Genomic DNA, 18,786 nt, shown 5'->3' on the forward strand with positions numbered 1-18,786 from the left:
TTGATGAAAACTGCCATTGGTAATTTGATAGGTATTGCATTGAATCTGTATATTGCCTTGAATATTACGGCCATTTTAACAATATTGATTCTTCTAATCCAGGAACATGGTATATATTTCCATCTGATTGTGTCATTTTCCATTTCTTTCATCAGCACCTGATAGTTTTCTGAGTAAAGGTCTTTTCCCTCCTTAGGTAGGTTTATTCTTTTTGATGTGAACCATAGAAATCTTAGTTAAAGATAGTTTGGGTAGCTGTTAGTACCTAACCCTCACCCTGTCTATTCTTCACAATCAATCTCCGCTTTCCACTTTATCCATAGGAGTGGGAAGCAGTAAAGGGGAAGGGTAGAGGATATCTTCTTCTCATAATTCTGGGTAATACAAGTAGTTATAATTTTCTAAACTAGGCTGCATTAAAAATGCCCCTTAGTCAAAATGGCTGCATTTAATATGCCTGAGTCAGGACTCATTGGCTTGAGCTCATCCTTCCCTCCCCTTATCAGTGGCCTCTGCAGTGCCACCAGCTCCTAGTCTTCTTCATTGCTCCTACTTCATTGCTTTTCTAAGATTTTAGGTTCTTGGGAAGATTGTGACCCTAAATAAGTTGATGCTGTTTTGTGCAGAAGTTTCTTTTGTGTAGAAGTCTGTTTTGTGTCAGAAAAATTCTACTTATTGAATGTTATTTGATGAAGGAGGAATATGAGAAGAAAAGAGAGACTGTACTCTCCCAAGGTTAAAAGATGCGATGAAAATTTGCAGTCCTGGAGCTTCGGAGCCCTTTTTTTTTTTTTTTTTCTTTAATTCTTTGGTGTTCAGAAAAGTCCTTATTTGAAATGTTAGTCATATTGGTGGCTTTGTTTCTTACAGACAGAGAGACAGTTGATGAAATAATATAAATCTCAATCTACAAATGCTGAAATACCATAGGTATTTTTTTCTTGATATGTATTTAAAGCTTATAGAGCCTCCATTCTGCTGGGCTGGTAGGGACATTCAGGGCTACCATTCAAGATCTTCAAGATCTTCTGTGGCAACGAGAGAGGTCACGGGTCATTGGTCCTCTTGGTGTCATTAAGAGTGCCATTATTCTAGTCTGCATACAGCCTTCCTTTGAGTCTGGGAACTTTTCATCTCCTAGGTATTAATGGAAGAGTTTGGCTTTTTGGCATGTCTAAATACCAGTATGCTTAGGATGGAACCTTCCTGTGAGTACCATGCACCACACGTAACTACTTGTTCTAATGTCTTAATCTCTCTCTCTCTTTCTCTCCGCTATCTGTCTTTCACTCTCTCAACCTCTCTCTCTCTCTCTCTCTCTCTCTTTCTCTCTCTTTCACTCATACTCTTTCATTCCTTCTGCCCCTAGGAAGTACTCAGCTTCTACTTGAATGCTGAAATAAATTTCTGTGCCCATAAAATACTACAGGTCTACTCTCCTTGTTATAAAAAAGCAAAAAAAAAACAAAAAACAAAAACAAAAAAACACTAAAAAAATCCACACATTTCTCTCTCAAAAATTATCTTGCTGTAGGTTCTTAGAAAGAGAAGGAAAAGGCTGGGGTTCCCTGCAATTCTTATTATTGGAGTGCTGAGATGTGCTTATACCAGAGGAAGGAGGAGTCTAGGAAAACTGCTACATATCTGGCTTGGGCAAGAAGTGTTGCCATTTACTGAGGTACTTAGCATAACAGAGTGAGTAAGTTTGAGTGGCTATGGTGAGATCTGGGGGATGCTGAGTCTCTAGTGCCCGAGGAATGTGATTACTCATTGTCCAACAGAGAGGCTAGGGTAAAGCTCAAGGCAACAGTAGAGGGTAGAGAAAAATTATAAGAACCTAACAGCGTGTATGTGGTGCCTAAGTCCAAAAATGTGATTCTTATCATTCAAAGATAGCATGGGAATTTCCCTGTGAATTTACCAGAAGAAATGTATTGTAATTGTGCTTCACCTCTAATCTAGTTTTACAATTTGTAATTTTAATCTGACTGTCATTCATTCAACCATTCTTACATTCAGAATATATTTATTGAATAACTATCATGTGCCAGCCACCGTTCAGGGCATTAGGGATACACTAGCAAATGGCATAGATAAAGAAAACTCCTGCCCTAATGGAGTCTGCATTCATGTTGGGAAGACAAATAAGGAAAATATATAATATATCAGATATGGATAAACAATGCAAAAAGTAACTAATGGAGGATAATAAGTAGTGCTAATGTGAGTACAGATTGCCATTTAAAAAAGACTATTCACATAAGGTCTCACTGAAAAAGTGACACTGGAGCAAATAACTAAGGAACAAACACCTAAAGGCAGGAAGTTTTGTGGACACAGGAAGGAAAAATGTACCAAGCAGAGGGAATGATAAGTGCAAAAGTGCTGAGATATGAGCATGGTTGGTGTGTGAAAAACAAGTTGTCCCACGTAGCTGGAAGGATATGAGTAAAAGGGAGAGTACCAAGGGATCCAGAGGGTTGGGTTAAGATCACATAGGACTTTGTAGGCTCTTGTAAATTCTTTGGCTTTTCCTGATTGAAATGGGAAGTCACTGGACGAGTTTGAGTTAGAGAAGTGACATGATCTGATAGCAGCATTCTGACTACTTGTTTAGAGAATAGACTTAAGCTGGGCAAGGGGAGAAGCTGGCAGAGCAGACAGAAGGTTATTGTAATAATCCAAGCAGGAAATGGCTGAGTAATCATCGTGGCAGTGTGGGAGGTGACAAGTGTTTGGATCCCAGATAAATTTTGAGATTGGAGACAGTAGGATTTGCCATTGGATTGGATATTGGATGCAAGAGAAAAAAAAGAGAGCCAAAAATGATCCAAAGACATCTGATCTTAACACTAGAAAGATGGAATTACTCTTAACACGAGCTGCGGAAAATGGCAGGAGTAGTGTTTTGGGTCATGGGTGGAGATCAGTATTTATTTAGGACATGATAATTTTGATGTAACTATTAGGCATCATGTTGGCTGGACACTTAAATCCATGAATACTGGATACGGCCATCAGTTTAGCTACAAAGGGGAAGAGAAATGGGCTATGGCTAGAGGGAGAAATGAGTTCAAGAGAGGATTTTTTTAAAAAAAACATACTAGTAATAGAAGTATGTTTGTCTGCTGGTTAGAAAAATTCTCTGTGGAGAGAAAACTTGATGGAATAGGTTCTTTGAATTATGCTATTAGATCTCAGAGCCAAGCTTAAAATGGGTTTTTAGAGCATCTTATGGAAAGCAGAGTGGATTTAAAAAATGGGATATAGTCCACTTCTTTCGGAAACATACTACTAAAGGGATTAAAACATATTTACTTAAGAAGATGAATAATATTTCAATCTGGTACATGATGTACACCAAATGATTGATTCAGAAAGTAATACAGTAAGCAGAGAGGGATTCATGGAGGATAAGTATTTGAGAAGGTCCATGAAGTTTGGATGGGATGTGGAGAGACTGTGATGGGGCTGAGACTACAAGACCGGCACCAGCAAAGAAAAGAAGTAATATGAGATACATCTTAGAAGGGGAAAAGTTCATGTAAGGGATAAGGGAAAAATAAGTCAGGAAGGGCATATTTGTGCTAGAGATTTTGGAGTATATAATTCAACAACTTTTAGGAAAGGAAGATGTCTCAAGTGACTCACATATTTCTAGCTGGGACCAGATTTTTTCCTGAAACAAGTTAAAAATGTATTGCGGGCTTTAAAGGTTAAATAGAATTTTATCTTAAATATCAAATTTATGGCCAAATGTATGGCATGTTAATCTTTCAAATTATCTATAAGGGATTTTTTAAAATACTGCTAACTTCTTCCAAAAGTTAGTAAGTCCTGGAGAATTTATGAACTCCAGAGACAAGGGTTCATAAAAGAAGACAGCCAATGTTAATTTTTGACCTCAAACAGATTTTTAGAACGATGAAGAGTTACGTGGAAAGTGAGTTCACTTATGACATTTATTATTTGGGGAGGGAAATGTTCTTCGCGGCTAAAGGAAGAGATTCATTATAAAAACCCTCCAGACGCTAAGTTAGGAGGATGACTTTTCTCTTTTATATTGCCATCACTATTATTCTACCTACATGATCATTAATTGCAACTCTGACACATGCAGGCACAGAGGAAGTTCAGCCTGTCACTGCTTATAATTCAGGCACACAAACCCATGTGTTCAAAGGAAAATCAATAGAAGCAATCAGTGGAGATGCAAAGGAGAAAATGTGGCTGAAGTCTATAATGTAATGCACCTCTCATCCCTCGTCTTTTAAAACTGTAGTTCAGTTGACAGGTCTAAAATCAATTAGAAATTTCATGAGCCCTAGCTAGTTCTTCCTAATTTGTGGAAAGATTGTGTCCTCTCTTGGTAAGAAGTGGAAACTGTAGAGTAGTCAAATACTAAATGTCTCCAGGAGGCAGGCAGGAAGCATCAGCCAAGAAGTCATGTGGGAGAGGACCCGAAGGAGAAACTGCTACCCAATTAGAACTGATTGTCGCCAGGAAGGAATGGGCTCAGTGCTGTCAGTTTCATTTTCTCATGGAAGCAAGAAATCTGGATTTTTAAACAGGAAAATCTCCCAATTAAAAAGAATAGCACATAAAAAGATGCACTGTGTGGGGAGGACAAAACATCTGTGGGGCACACTCAGTCCTCCAGTATCTGGCTTGTCATCACAGTCACTACCAGAAGGGAAATGGGCCCGTGAACACCATTTTATCCTGACTTGGACCTGGATAGGGATTCCTAAAGCTTCGCAAAGGTTCTTGCCAAAACCCAGTTCTCAAGATGATTTTAAGGATTTCTTCAGTTTTTTTGTCGGTTTTTTCATTTAATTTGTTTTCATTTCAGCTCTACATGTGATAAGTAATGTTTTATGAACAAATTACAATAGAGGGTTGCCAAAGAAAGAATAGCCGGTTTAAAAAAATTGTGAAATATTTTAATAGCCCACCTTCATGCTTAAAGTAACATTAACATTTATCAGGGTAGCATAAATATTTCTAATTTTTAAAACATACTTCAATTATTTTTTTGTTTGTTTGGCTCATTGTTTTATGACCACAACCAACTGTTGCAGAGAACTCCCTGCACAAAGCAACATGATAAACATCCAAAGATCAAGGTCTTCCCTCAGCAAGGCTGAAGATGTCAGTCTCTGGTATTTGCAGCTGAAGCTGTAGTCCTTATTTCTGGATGGATCGTGGTGTGCATGGAACAGCCCATGCCCATGTGTTGAACCAGATTTGAACAGGCAAATTGCCCCTTGGTCTGACTAGAAATAAAGTGGTTTTGTGGGTCCTGTGGCTACCAAATTTCCGCCTTATGATGCAAGGCCAGGTGAGATTGTACTTTTCGTCAAACTCTTTCTCTGAGTGGCAAAGTCCTGTATTGTGTGTTTCTCCAGTAGCACACTGCATCAAGTCCTGTTGCCTCTCCTCTGACATGTCCATCTTTTTGAACGTGGCTTTTCAGTCTCACACAGTACCATGGTGGTGGGGGGGGGGGGGAGGCTGACCAACTGCAAAAATCTCTTGGCAAGCTGAATTCTTTTTCATACTTTGCCTTGCTCATCATGCCTGGAAAAGCCTCTATCTAATATTATGTTCAGCAGAACAATTACTGGTGCCATACTCAAGATGCTGAATTCCAACTATACCTCTACCATAATCTCTGTCTAAATGCCCACGTCCTCTAAGCCAAAGCATCAGGTGGAAGAAAACAGAAGTTGTGTAGTACCACTTCCTTCCCTGATTAACCTACTGTATGCATGGGATTTAAAAGCATGTTGAAGCACCATCTTTCCAAGTGCTTAAGTTAGAAACTATATGATCTCTAAAACCAAAATATACAGCCTCTGTGTTTCCATCAGTCCTCCTTTCCCTGATACAGTTCATGCTTTATTATTCTCATTCATTATTTCAAATTTTAATATGCATAAGAATCACCTGGGGATTTTGTTAAAATGCAGATTCTGATTCAGTAGATCTGGAGTCAGGCTTGAGAGTCTGTTTTTCCACAAGCTCTTAGATGATGCTGATGTGGGAAGTCCAAGGACCACACTTCACTCAGAAAGATCAGAGACAAACTGTTATAATCTCTGGCTCAAGAATTAGTTGAGCATCTCTTACTACTCAGTGTTTTGTTTTGTTTCATTTCACTATTTTTAGTTTGCTTTCCTGTTCGTCTTATAAGCTACTCCAATACTGAGCTACATTTCACCAGCTCCTTTAAAACAGCCTTGAATCTCAGCATATGACTTCCTCTCTTCCAGAAAGAGCAGAAATTTTTAGAGGTCTAGAGTGAAGGTACCTTCCTCGAGATAAGACTTCCATTCGCTTTTGCATTCCACGTAGAGGTACTTATAGGCCACTTGAATACTGGAAACATACAATTTGAGACTTCAGTTTTCCTACATAACTTAGGCAATTTAAAGAAAGAAGGGATCCCCTTCCAGTTCAACCTTGCCCCATAGCCTTGGTGGTCCAGCTTACCACTGGGTAGATCTCATATCAGACCATTTACCATTTGCAGACCCTGAAATTTTATTTCTTTCCTCCTCACTCTACAAGGCTGTCCCTTCAGTTTCGGCCTGGTAATACTTCACTGTATTGTCAGCTCTTTCACGCACCTTCATACTCTTTTAAATGTATTTTGACCAAGTTAGTTTTTTTTCAACAAGGTGACTTATCCAAATAAGCTAGCTTGCCATTTTTGAAAATAACCAATGCAATTACTTTTTAAAATACATGTCTCCCCCATCATATTATACACTTTTGAAGAACAGGAGCCAGATTTCCTTTGTATCACACTCTATCTCTAGCATCAGCACATAGTAGGTACTCCTGAATGAAGGAAGCCCGCCCCACTGAGCAAAGCCAGGAGTTCAGCAGCAGCCAGTAAGGCAGGCAAGCAGGAAAGAGACGATTCCAAGATGGGCTTCTTGGCTGCCTGAAGCAAACTGCTGGGCTGCAAGGTCTGACCTTGTTTATGGTACCACATGGTTCATCTTTTTTCAGGATGCATTTAAGAATGGAAAGACACCTACAGGATGACTAGAAGGATACTATATTTTTCTCTTCAGTGCAGACTTTCCTCTGTGGAAAAATCTCTCTAGGAGCTTCTGTTTGACTCTTTTACTGTCTATGATTAAAAATAGCCACCACTTCCTGTCGAGAATTGCAAAGAAATCAGTAAAAGACCATGATTATCTATCTTAGACTGTTTTTTATTAGATTGATACAATTACTTTTTTTCTTTGAAGAGCTCAAATTTTGAATTTGCAATAGGTAGATACATCTTTGGTCTTATGAGATGGATGAGAATAAAATGTGTGAAAAATTAAACTCTAGTGGCAAGTGTAAATGACTCACAAGTTATGCTGGAGACTGGCTTATTGATTCATTTCTGCAATTTAATCATTTTAAAAACTGTCCTGAGATGGTATTGCAGTATTGAATGGCTGTCGGATTTCAAAAGTTTGAGATCCCTGCTGTGGAAGCCATTAGAAAACACAAAGTTATTATTATTATAGGCAGGTTATGGACCATCTGCCAAAAGCAGACACTGATTTTTATTTTTTTTATTAGTACTAAGTCAAATGGGGGAAGACATGGGAAGCCTCAGGCAGAATTATATAAAACCCTTTCCACCCTCGGCTTGCTCATCAATAATTAACCTGGCAAATCTAGAGCTTGGTTGGAATAAAATTAAACATTCCCCAAATGGCTCCTGAAATAACAATAAAATTCTTGCCTTATGATTTGAGGCAAAGACATCTAGTCCTAAATGCAAATAAAACATGATAAATTGATAATGATAAAGACAATTTTTTAATTAAATTATCCTAGAAAATCATAATGAGAAATGTTTTATTACTTTCTTTCAATATATTTTCCCCTCTCTTTGGCTACATGGAATATTTCTTAAGCAAAGTACTTCCTGTCATTTTCCAATTATTATACTTTTTGGTTAGCTTGTTGAAGTATATATACTTCTAATATACTTAGTGTATTATCTAGGTTCCAAAAGTGGCCACAAGACAAATACCTCATACACACTCTTTAGCAGTGACTGTCACTTCCAATTAGAAATGGGAGGTATTTTAACATAGGTGAAGAAGGCAGTAGTTATAAGATTCAGGTTGAATTAGGTTTGAATTCTCTTTTGTTACTTATTGGTTAAGTGATCATAAGAAATTTGAATAACTTTCTTGAATCTCTAGTTTTTTATTTATAAACTGGACAAAACAGTTATGTGACAAGAATGTCAGAAGGATTAACTGAGATAAAAGTAGATACAATACTTGAGTGTGGCTTAGTAATATACTAAATATAATATTTATGGGTTAAAAATGGTATCACTACAGAATAGGATTCCTTAATCTCAGTGAAAGCATTTCTTTACTTCCCCCTTGTAGTTGTCCTCTGCAAAATAACTTGATGAATTTTTTTGCATTATTCATGTTTTTAACCTGAAGACTCCTCACTAAGTCATTCAGTGTCTCTGGGGTTGAGCATTCACTGTGTGCACTAGGTACTGATAGGACTGCAAGAGAAATTAAAACATTGTTGCATCATTCTAAGAACTGTTTCATTCCTGGAACAGTTAATTCAATGAAGAAAGAACATATGTAAATAAATGTCAAATGAATAAGATTTTCAAATAATAATTGAGAACAATAGTGGTATCAGAATAGGAAAAGGTCTTATCACGGTACATAAGCCTTGAACTTGGCCTTGAGAAATGCACAGGTGGATAGAGGTGAGGGGACAGTCTTGCCAGATTAAGAAAGAACAAAAACTGGAGAAGAGGTGAGCATGGCATTTTCAGGGGTCAATGAAGCAACCAGGCTTACCCGTCCTGCTATTTCAGAAGAAAAATGGAGCCAGGATCACTAACGTGGAATGGATAAGGAGGCAATGTATGTCATTAATGCTAGTTTCTCTTGTACAGAAGTACCTCTTGATGTCTTGGATTAGTTAATACTGACCACTTTAACAAAAAGACCAAAAAATAAAAATATACTATGGAATATATATATATATATCTCCCTCATATAAAAAACTGTCCAAGGAAGGTGGGCTCAGTAGGGGAAGGCAAAATTCCACACGTAGTCATCCAGGAAACCCTCCTGATGGAACCCACCCAAAGGCTCTGTCATACTCACCCCATGGACCCACTGGAGTAGACCTGTTTTCTCCATCCTTCTCAACTACAGAAGTGTAAACAACAGAATTCCTTTGGGCTAGGCCTGGAGGGAGCACATTTTCATGAGGTGGGGTTGGGTCACAAGGCCATACATAACTGCAAGAGAAGTTGGCAACTGTGGTTTAGCTACTTGCCCAAAAGAGGAGAAAAGTGGTGTTGGTAAAGAGCTAGGATCCTTCATCCTAATTTGGAATGTAAACAAATCCATAAACGTACTGTCCTGTTATTTTTTTTCCTTAAGCATGTCTTTTCCATGTATCCAAAAAGCCCCTTAGTTTTAGTTTACCAGATTTTGGTGAACATTTCAAATTCATATTCTTTGACAAGAGGCTCCAATCCTTCTGGATTCCCCACTTCAGACTTCTAGATTGAAATGATTGACATCACTTTTTCTTCTATTTGCTGTACCCTTCTAACTATATTACACATTTTGCAAAATGCAGTGACCAGAATTGTACACCATATTCCAAATGCAGAAACACTACCATTTGAACAAAGTAAATCTGTCTCTCTTACCTTTTACTTCAGATATCATTTCTGATGATGGCAACCATGTAGCTGATGTCTTTGGCTGCAGCTTCAAAGAAAAGCCTCCACTGATTCCCAAGTGCCTCTTTCTTGCCTTCAGTCTTGTGATGTTGACACTAAGATCCACTATCCTTTCAAAGCAGTAGTTCTCAAGCTGTATAATCATCTGGGGAGCTTTAAAAAATACGAATGCCACCCCCTTCTTCAAGATTCTGATGTAATTTGTCTGAGATGAGGCTCAGCTATTGATCTTTCTCAAAATGTCTGTGTAAGATCCTCTCAGGGCTGTGAACCATTATTGTAAGAGTTACTTGTAATTTGTTCCTGCACTTTACATACCCCTGTTGAAATTCATCTATTTTTTTCTGCTTGCAGACAGACAAGAGCAAAAGTTCCCAAAGTTTCCTCCCATTAGTTTGGAATGAGCACATGGGAAAATCATGGGGCTCTCTGAAAAGAATAATGAACCTTGCAGTTCAGCATAGATGATAATGACTGAAACACAGATGTCAGATGTCCTTTGTCCTTTAGCTCTTGTGTATGCACGTGATAGTTTATTGTATATATATATGCTATAATTAATACATATTTTTGTATTTAGAGATAGTAATGTTTTATTTAGAAGTTTTATACAGTTTAGCAGTATCCCGAGGTCATGTTTCACAAGGCCTCACCAGGGGTACATTACTGAGGTTCTGCAAATGTATCCAAATCAGAAATGAAAAAATTCCCTTAATTTAAGTGTGTAATAAAAAAAAATCAACTTCTTTATTTTTTGTCCTATTTAATATAGGAGTCATAACTGGAAAAATAATGAACCTTAGCATGTTTATTAAACTCACTCCCCTATTGATACATCATACTCCACTAAATTGTAAGGCATTAGATACAAATAAGTATCTAGATACAAATAAGTCTTAAAGGAAATTATGAATTACTACTATCCATGAATTTAGGGAAAATTATGCAATAGCTATTGGATATTGCCTATATTTTAAATATATATCACTTAGATATAAAGCTCTGCATCTCATTCTGTGCCGCCCCTCACCTCTCAGAGAATCCATGCACAAATGCCTCAGTAATGTGGACTTCCCTGGAAGCTGCCTGAGAGAGGCAAAGCTGGGCTTAAATTGCTCAGTCCCGAGAAACTGCCTTGACGTCTCGTTGACAAGTAGGTCCTGTACCACTAGAGGCTGACACTGAGGACATTTCCATTTCCTCTTTCCACAAAGTAAGTGGCATCAGGCCCCCTCCCTCTCTTATAAGTTTCTCTGCTTTTGTCTATCAAGCCATGCTACTCAACCAATTCAAATTGCCCTCTCTTTATTCTGCAGAACAGTTTAGATAAGCCCCAACTTCTCTTCCAAAATGCCTGAACTACAATCCATCAGCAGGCTGGGGACAATTGACTGTCCTCTAGTTGATGTGATCCTGACTACTTTAGAAGTTAATATGAATATTAACAGGCCTTCCTGGATATATATTAAAGGCACAGTTATATAATACATAGTATATGTATCATATTAACTTTATAAAATCCTAAAATATTTTTGAACTGCTGATCCCAAGTGTTTCATCTAGGAATCTGCAAATCTGTCATCTAGCCACCATCTTGAGTGGGATCACTATCCCCTCCCAGCAGTTTCTCAAATAAATACATTGGTCTCCCTCAGAAAAATTCTCCTGAATAAGTTTTCCACCTGTTTATATAACTTTATATTCAGATAGCATTACAAAAATCAAAAGTCATTCTTCTCATATATTTTCTTATTTGAACCATTCACCGCATTAGCCTGTAAGTATTCAGTATAACGGGGTTGTTTCTCACGGATAGTTTAGAAGGGTGGTTCTTGGAAATTTTTAACAAATATCTCAAGTCAAACTGGACATAAATGAGGAAAGAGTCACTGCAATTAAAAGAGTGAAAAGGGAACTTCAAAAAATTATCCATAATCATGATGTATAAAAACTGGATGATCAGTTAAATAGTGTAACTAAAACCCCCCAAAGTTAGTGACTTAAGATAATAATTAAAATAGCTATTATTATTCTGTGATGAGGTGTTGGGTTGTTTGGGCAGTTCTGCGAGTTTCAGCTGGTGTGACTGCAGCGCGCAGGCACCTCAGCTGAGGCTGCTCCAGGAAGCTTGTTAAAACCTCAGCTGAGACCACTAGGGGCTGGGGCCACTGGGCTCCTCTCTTCACAGTGTCTCACCCTCGGGGCTTATTCCAAGCATGGAAATCTGCTGGTGAGAAGAGGGCCAGATTGGAAGGCTAGTCTAGGAAGTTACATGCCATTCCCTCCACATTCTTTTGGAAAAAGTAAGGCAGGAGGGGTTCAGTTCCAGCCAAGAAGTAAGGAAACAGACCCTCCCTCTTGACGGGAAGTGTGGCAGGCCCACTGTAAAGGGTAGTGACTGGGTCGGAGGTTGGGGGGTGATTCATTGCAGACCAGTATTGTAACAATCCCCCACAGCTGTGCTAACATGCGTCCTAGTTTACAAGTGCATTCACATCTTTTTCTCTTCACGAGAACCCTGAAAGGCAGTATATTATATTCTCTATTTTCACAGTTGAGGAACCTCAAGCTCTGAAAAAGTCAATGACTTACTAACTCTAATTAGGTGTGTTACCCCAGAAGGTAAAGACCCAGTTCTTGTCATACCTGAAAGACAAGTTTGCAGTCAGGAGACGGTGTGCCATGTAGCAAAAGATTTTAAAAGATTTACTTACGAGGAAAGGAAAAGTACACTGCCAAGAACTGGAGGCGGGTTGATCCAAGGGAGGAAAAAGTGGAGGGTTTTGTCTCCCTTTTCTCTTATACCCTTTGCTTAGAGGTGGTCTTCTGATTGATTGACAGCACTTGTCCCTGGAATACTTAGTCATGTTTGGCCCCTTCTACGCATGTCCTTACCCATGGTGTACACAGAAAAACCCACAGGACATGGGGTGCTAAACCGCAATGTTAATTATATACAATGAACATTGGTTGTGTCCAGTTAAGTCTTTTCTGCTCCCGTGCAGTGGTGGCTGTCGGGTTTTAATCATTTTGTTTGTTTGTTCTTTGTTTTTTGTTTTTTCCTGCTGGCACTCAGAAGAAGTAAACTCCCTTTATGTTGCAGGTGGCATAACACCATCTTCTGGACCGTCCTTCCTCCCCTCCACCTATCTGCCCAGTGCCCCCACTTATCTAACTACCTAACAGGTGTAAGATGGCCGAGCGAGGATTTAAAGTCAGACAATGCCAACCAAAAAAGTCATGCAGTATAAGACATGCACACGCATCCAAGTTTTCCAAAGAGTAGGTTCTGAATTCTAGAACCTATTTATAAAATGGGTGAATAAATAATGCTGAATCATGTAAGTTATAACCTCATGACTGATTAATAATTTTCAGTTTACAAAGTAACACTGTTAAGTGACATAGAAACTAATTTTTTGTAGTATTTTATAATTCTACGTCTATAGGACCATATTTTAAACAACAAGCAACTTTCTCTTTTATTTTAAATTACAGATTTACTTTGGGAAAAATATAAAGGGAAGGAAACAGCTTGATATTCCAGATGTGAGAATTCAGAAATGAATTTAACAAACCTTTCCCCAAAAGACTGCTGATGTTTTTTCTGTCAAAATTGAGAAGCCAGTTCATAATTAACTGTAATCTCACTTATTTCCTCCACTCTTGCTGCAAATCTCATTTTAAAGCAGAGCTAACAAAAATGGCTGAGAGCAGCGATTGAGAAACAGCTCAACCACAGCAAAAAATGAGGTTGGATCTTCAGCCACTGTAGGTTCCTGCTCCACTAAATCAACACAATCCTCTCGTACCTTCTGTTAGAGTGGGAGCATAAAAAATGGTATGTGCCTATATAAAATCTGTCCTATTCTCTATATTTATACAAACATGAATATATACATACACACACACACGGAATGCATGGACTTTTACATATAGGAAGTATAGCAATTGTTTGAATTTTATCACTCATCACGTCACATGAAATCACTGTTACGGTACACACTCGTCATTTTCTTCAGCTTCTTCAGAGGCATTTGTTACAAAAAGATGTTTGCATTTTAGCTTAAGGGGTTATGTTAATTTTGTTGTTTTTTCAAAAAAAGATCAGTAATAATTACTGGTGCTCTTACACCATAAAAGAATCCCACAAATTCACTTCGGAAAATTTAGAAAACACATAAAATTCTAAAGAAAAAGTAAGATTACCTATGGTTTTGCCATTAAATGCACATGGGTTTTGTGCATTGGCTTGTTTCCTATTTCATTTTTTCTATGCATTTTAGTGGTTTCACTTTTTTTGTACATTTATGAGTATATAACTTTATGAAAATTTACCCCATGTATACTTTGAGAAATTTTTCCCCTTATAATGAACTCTTCAAAAGCATTATTTTAAATAAATAGCTTCATAAAACAGTATCATCTGGTTGTACCAGCTTGTACTTCTCCATTCTTGTATATTGATGCAGTTTTGACTATTTTAATTTATTGCTGTTGTAAGTAATGCTGCAGTAAACCTTTTTTTGAAAAATCATTTTTGCAACTCAAATGATCTCTTTAGGACTGGTTTCCAAAAGTGTATCACAGATTATGAATCTTTTTAAGGCTCTTGGTAAGTATTTTCCAAAAAGTTTGAATCTCTTTACACTCCCAAATTTAGCTTACGAAAGAGCCTACGTTACAAAACACTCGCTAGTATTATTATAAATGCCTTAATAGGGACATAATGGACATTTAATAACTAATCTGATATTCAGATTGTTGCTTGCTAAATAGAGTTTAATAGATACATGCTATTTTTAATTAAATAGGCTAACTTAAATATATGGAGATTAATTGTAGGTTTTAAAAAACTAGTGAGACTACACATTTTTCTATATTTGATGAAGACTATTCTAACTTCAATTTTTGTAAAGTCCTTAATTTATTCAAGTAATGCACATGTGATCACATACAAGGTGGTCTGTTTGATTTTATCCCCGTTGAGTGGTATCTGTAAGGACTTGGGTAGACTCGGCCACCCCATTCCAAAGAATCATTAGTTTGTTATGTTTAGCTGTTAATGATCACATTTAGATTGGTTCTAATTTACTAAAATAAAGACTACCTGGGAAAGTAAGATAAGAGTTAAGAGAAAAAAGATCTGGTTTTCTGACACTGAAAAGTCATTTTAGAAAGACATAGTGGTATATAACAGTGGAGGTTTTCAGAAATTAATTCATTTCATGACCTACCTATCAGGCTGAGTGAATGGGAGCTGAACTATCAGCTTGTTGAGCGAAACTGAAATTCAAATAAATGATCATTAGAGTAACTATATAATGAACAGGAAGCAATGAACATTTTGACTATAGCACCATTAGTTAATTTGCAGAACGAAAGTAATTATGATAGTTTTCTGAGTAAAGAAAGAGACTCGATAAAGTTATCCATAACTTCCAACTTCTCTCCCTCATATCCTTAAAATTCTGAGAATTCACACAAAAGGAATTCACCTGGACTCTGCTCTAGCATTTCTCTTTAAATCAGAAACATCTCCCAAGTACAAGCAACTAAGCCCAAATAAAGGATTGAAAAAAGAAATGTTATTCAAAACTTAAAGGGCTCCAAGGCAAAATCATTTAAAAAAGTCAACAACCAAAAAGTTTCCCAGTGTTACCATCGCCTCTTTTGTTTTCACAGTCCATTTACTCTCCCCACCATACAACTCATTTTCCTGTTTTCAGATGATATTTGCTCCTGGGAGAGAGGAGGGAAGGAGAAAGTAAAGTCACATGTTTGCACAATGGGCTGTAATTATTCCCATCTTAAAAATTATTGCTTTTTGTTGAGCCTATCAATATTTCTTTGCATATTGATGATCACATTTTACTTCTTACTACTTTACAAGCTCCTTTCCCTCCACAATGAAAAGAATATGGAGTTAATATATTTTCTCACTTTAATCATTATTCTGAGGCTAGAGTTTGAAAGGGTATTTATCCTATCAGTTTTTTAAGGTTGTGGTTTGTGAATCTAAATACATCAATACATTTTATTCTCACAAAATGAGCAAATTATGAGAAACTAGCCAGCATGTGAATCATCTCCTTCCTCACCTCCCTCTAAGAGTGTTACTGATTCCTAGGGCAGCCTGGACCATGAAGCTGTTTCGTCAGAGAAGGCATTATGATTCAGAATTGGGTACCCAATTATCTCCTTTTTTGAAGCAAACGTGTTTCTAGGAGGTATGACAGGAATGTATTTGCCCCCACCTGTGACCACTAGAATGTCAGGTTGCCTTAGCTTGATTTGCTTTGATGAAGTGCAAGCATTCTCTTCATTATCTCAATGAGTGACTCTTGGCAGTTTGACCTTAGAAATCACATCTCAGTATGTTATAAGAGAAACAGTTTATCCAAAATTTTAGTAGGAACTCAGCCAGTAATAATACTTCATCTGATGACTAACCATCTTTAAAAGGGGTAAGTTTAGTACAAATTGTTACAACTGTGCCGTGATTTTTGGATGTGAATGGAATGTGCAATAACAATTATAATGATTATTACAAAAACCTGGAAACTTACTTGCTGAGCAACTTACTCATTTCTATTTATTTGTTCCCAGCTGTTAGCTTTTGACTTTAACCTCAAAAAGTGGGAGGTCAATTACGTCCACTTTGTAGTTAGGTAGCAAAACTGAGGCGGCGCAGATCCATTGCTGACCTAAAATATTCCCTTCTCCGAAATGCAGTGACTAAAAAATAATGTTTGTCGGGGGTGGGTGGGGAGTGGGTCGGGCGTGGGTCTGAAAGAGTGGATATGAGTTATACGTCAGGCTGCTGGCCAGCTGTGTGACTATACAAATTAATTTACCTTTCTGGGCCCACAGTTGTACAAAAAAAGGAGTGAACTCATGTTTCAAAAGTTCACACCACTGTGACGTTTTAATATTCTACAATCTGTATCTTATATCCTATCCACAATTTCTCCAAATCCTTTACTTTTGCGTAGTTCCTTTAGGGAACAACACAGTGATAAGCATTCAAAAACCTAACCTGCTTACTGATACTGAACCTAAGATTCTGAAATAATTGTTCTGGGAAAGTTCTAAATGAAAAGGGCTAGTGTTAGCTCCTTTTGGGAAATTTGTCCCAAAGGTATCGGAGGTATCTCCAATTAATCTCCAGTTACCTGAACTAATTTCTAGGATCTTTAAAAATCTTCCCTTTAAAACAACAGCAAAAAAAAAAAAAAAAAAGAAAGAAAGAAAGAAAAGAAAAGAAACTACATATCCCATGAGTCAAAGATGGAAACAGACACTGCCCCTCCAGCCTCTTTCCAGTCCCCTTGAATGTAGTCCGTTGAAATTCAGGTTGAGGCATCCTAAAATATGCCTGAAAGAAACTTCAGCTGATTTGTGCGGGTTTTCAGCAGCGCTCTCTGGGCTCCTTTAAATCGGTGCTGAGAGTGAGGAAGGATACAGAGCGACGCATCGCGGGATGGGCGCGGGCTCGGGCATCACCTGTTCTGAGAGGGGCATGCGCACTGCGAGGGCGCGGGCGAGGAGGCGGGGCGCGGAGGGAGGGGCGGACGGCGCCCGGCTGGCACCGCTCAGATCTGCTTCTCCGCGGCTCGTGGCGTGAGGCGGCGTCGGGAGTTGTCTTCTGGAAAGGTTGCCTGGCGTTGTCCAACATGGAGGAGGCACCGGGCTCTGGCATCACCTGCAAGCGGGACTAATCCCCGCCTGGCGTTCCGGGAAGCCGTGCCGGGTCCCGAGGCCAGGGACTCCGCCGTCCGCACGCCCCGCGGCGGACCCCGGCTCCGGGAGCGCCTCAGGCCGTGGGCTTCCTGGCGGGGACGCAGCACGAGGAGGGAGAGCCGCGGCCCGGAGTTCCCCTGAGCCATGGGCAACGAGGCGAGCTTGGAAGGGGAAGGGCTCCCCGAAGGGCTGGCGGCGGCGGCGGTGGCGGCGGCGGCCGGAGGAGGGGCCGGCGGGGCGGGGAGCCCCTTGCACACCGCGATCCCGGCCGGCATGGAGGCGGACCTGAGCCAGCTGAGCGAGGAGGAGAGGAGACAGATCGCCGCTGTCATGTCAAGGGCGCAGGGGCTGCCCAAAGGAAGCGTCCCCCCGGCCGCTGCGGAGCCGCCTTCCATACACAGGCACGCACAGCATGTTATATATGTCCGGGCATATTTGTACAGCTTTCCGTGCACATATGTGCCAGCACGGCAGTACATATATGTCTCCTTCGTTCATTTTATTCTCCTTAATGGGGTGGCGATTAAGAGATCATAAGCCTTCTGTTGGGCAGAGTAAAAATGATGCATTAGTGAGTTTCTGGTGGGATAGTCAAGGGTTGCATTTTTGAAACTGTGATAAAAGGTGGTGAATTTTGGCCTTTTGGAACCTTTTCCCTCTAGGGTGGCATGGAGAGACGCCCTCCAGTGTTTTACTAATCTGGAAGTCTTCCATTAATACAAAACGGACGTGTTAGGAAATGGGTAGAGGCGGGTGTTTACCTGTCTCCGGTTTAAACCTCCTCAGTCATTTCGGGGTCTTTTTTTCCTCTGCGGATGACATCTAAGTATTTCTGTAACAATATCTTTAATTTCCCTGGAGGTGATTGGTCTTTCCTTCACACCCCATCCCCAGAGAAGAGCAGGAGCTGTTTAGTTAGAAGGTATAGCATGAATACACCTTTTATATTCAGTGAGGAACCCTGGAATACGTTGTGGCATTAAACAGATGGTTTGGTCACAGCAGTGCAGGTGCTGTACATGTATTTATGAATTAGCATATGCTATTTTTTAAACCACTGCTCTTTTATAAGGAAAAGTGTCTTCCAGTTACGGAAGAACATGTGAATTTGTGTTATCTTAAAATTAGTTTCCAATACCTACTTTTAAAGACAAAGCAAATAGCAACTTCCACAGGCATAGAGCTAATCTGTAGTTTTAACGTATTCATTTCCCTCTCTAGCTCTCCATTTTCCTCTATCCTAATAAATTAGTTCTTTTCTAATTAGACTACTAAGAGGGTAT

At 39.0% G+C, this 18,786-nt stretch overlaps 1 protein-coding gene across 1 annotated transcript in view; it reads left to right on the top strand.

The window, feature by feature from the left end:
- Positions 1-17,331: 17,331 nt before the first annotated feature.
- Positions 17,332-18,786, top strand: part of PCLO (piccolo presynaptic cytomatrix protein) — a 310,882-nt gene continuing 309,427 nt past the window's right edge. Inside the window, 1 exon segment of the mRNA XM_032484107.1 lies at positions 17,332-17,904. Within this exon segment, the coding sequence (XP_032339998.1) occupies positions 17,648-17,904 (257 nt within the window). The 5' untranslated portion in view covers positions 17,332-17,647.

This window comes from Camelus ferus, chromosome 7 (assembly GCF_009834535.1).
Source record: "Camelus ferus isolate YT-003-E chromosome 7, BCGSAC_Cfer_1.0, whole genome shotgun sequence".
NCBI classification, from domain to species: Eukaryota; Metazoa; Chordata; class Mammalia; order Artiodactyla; family Camelidae; genus Camelus; species Camelus ferus.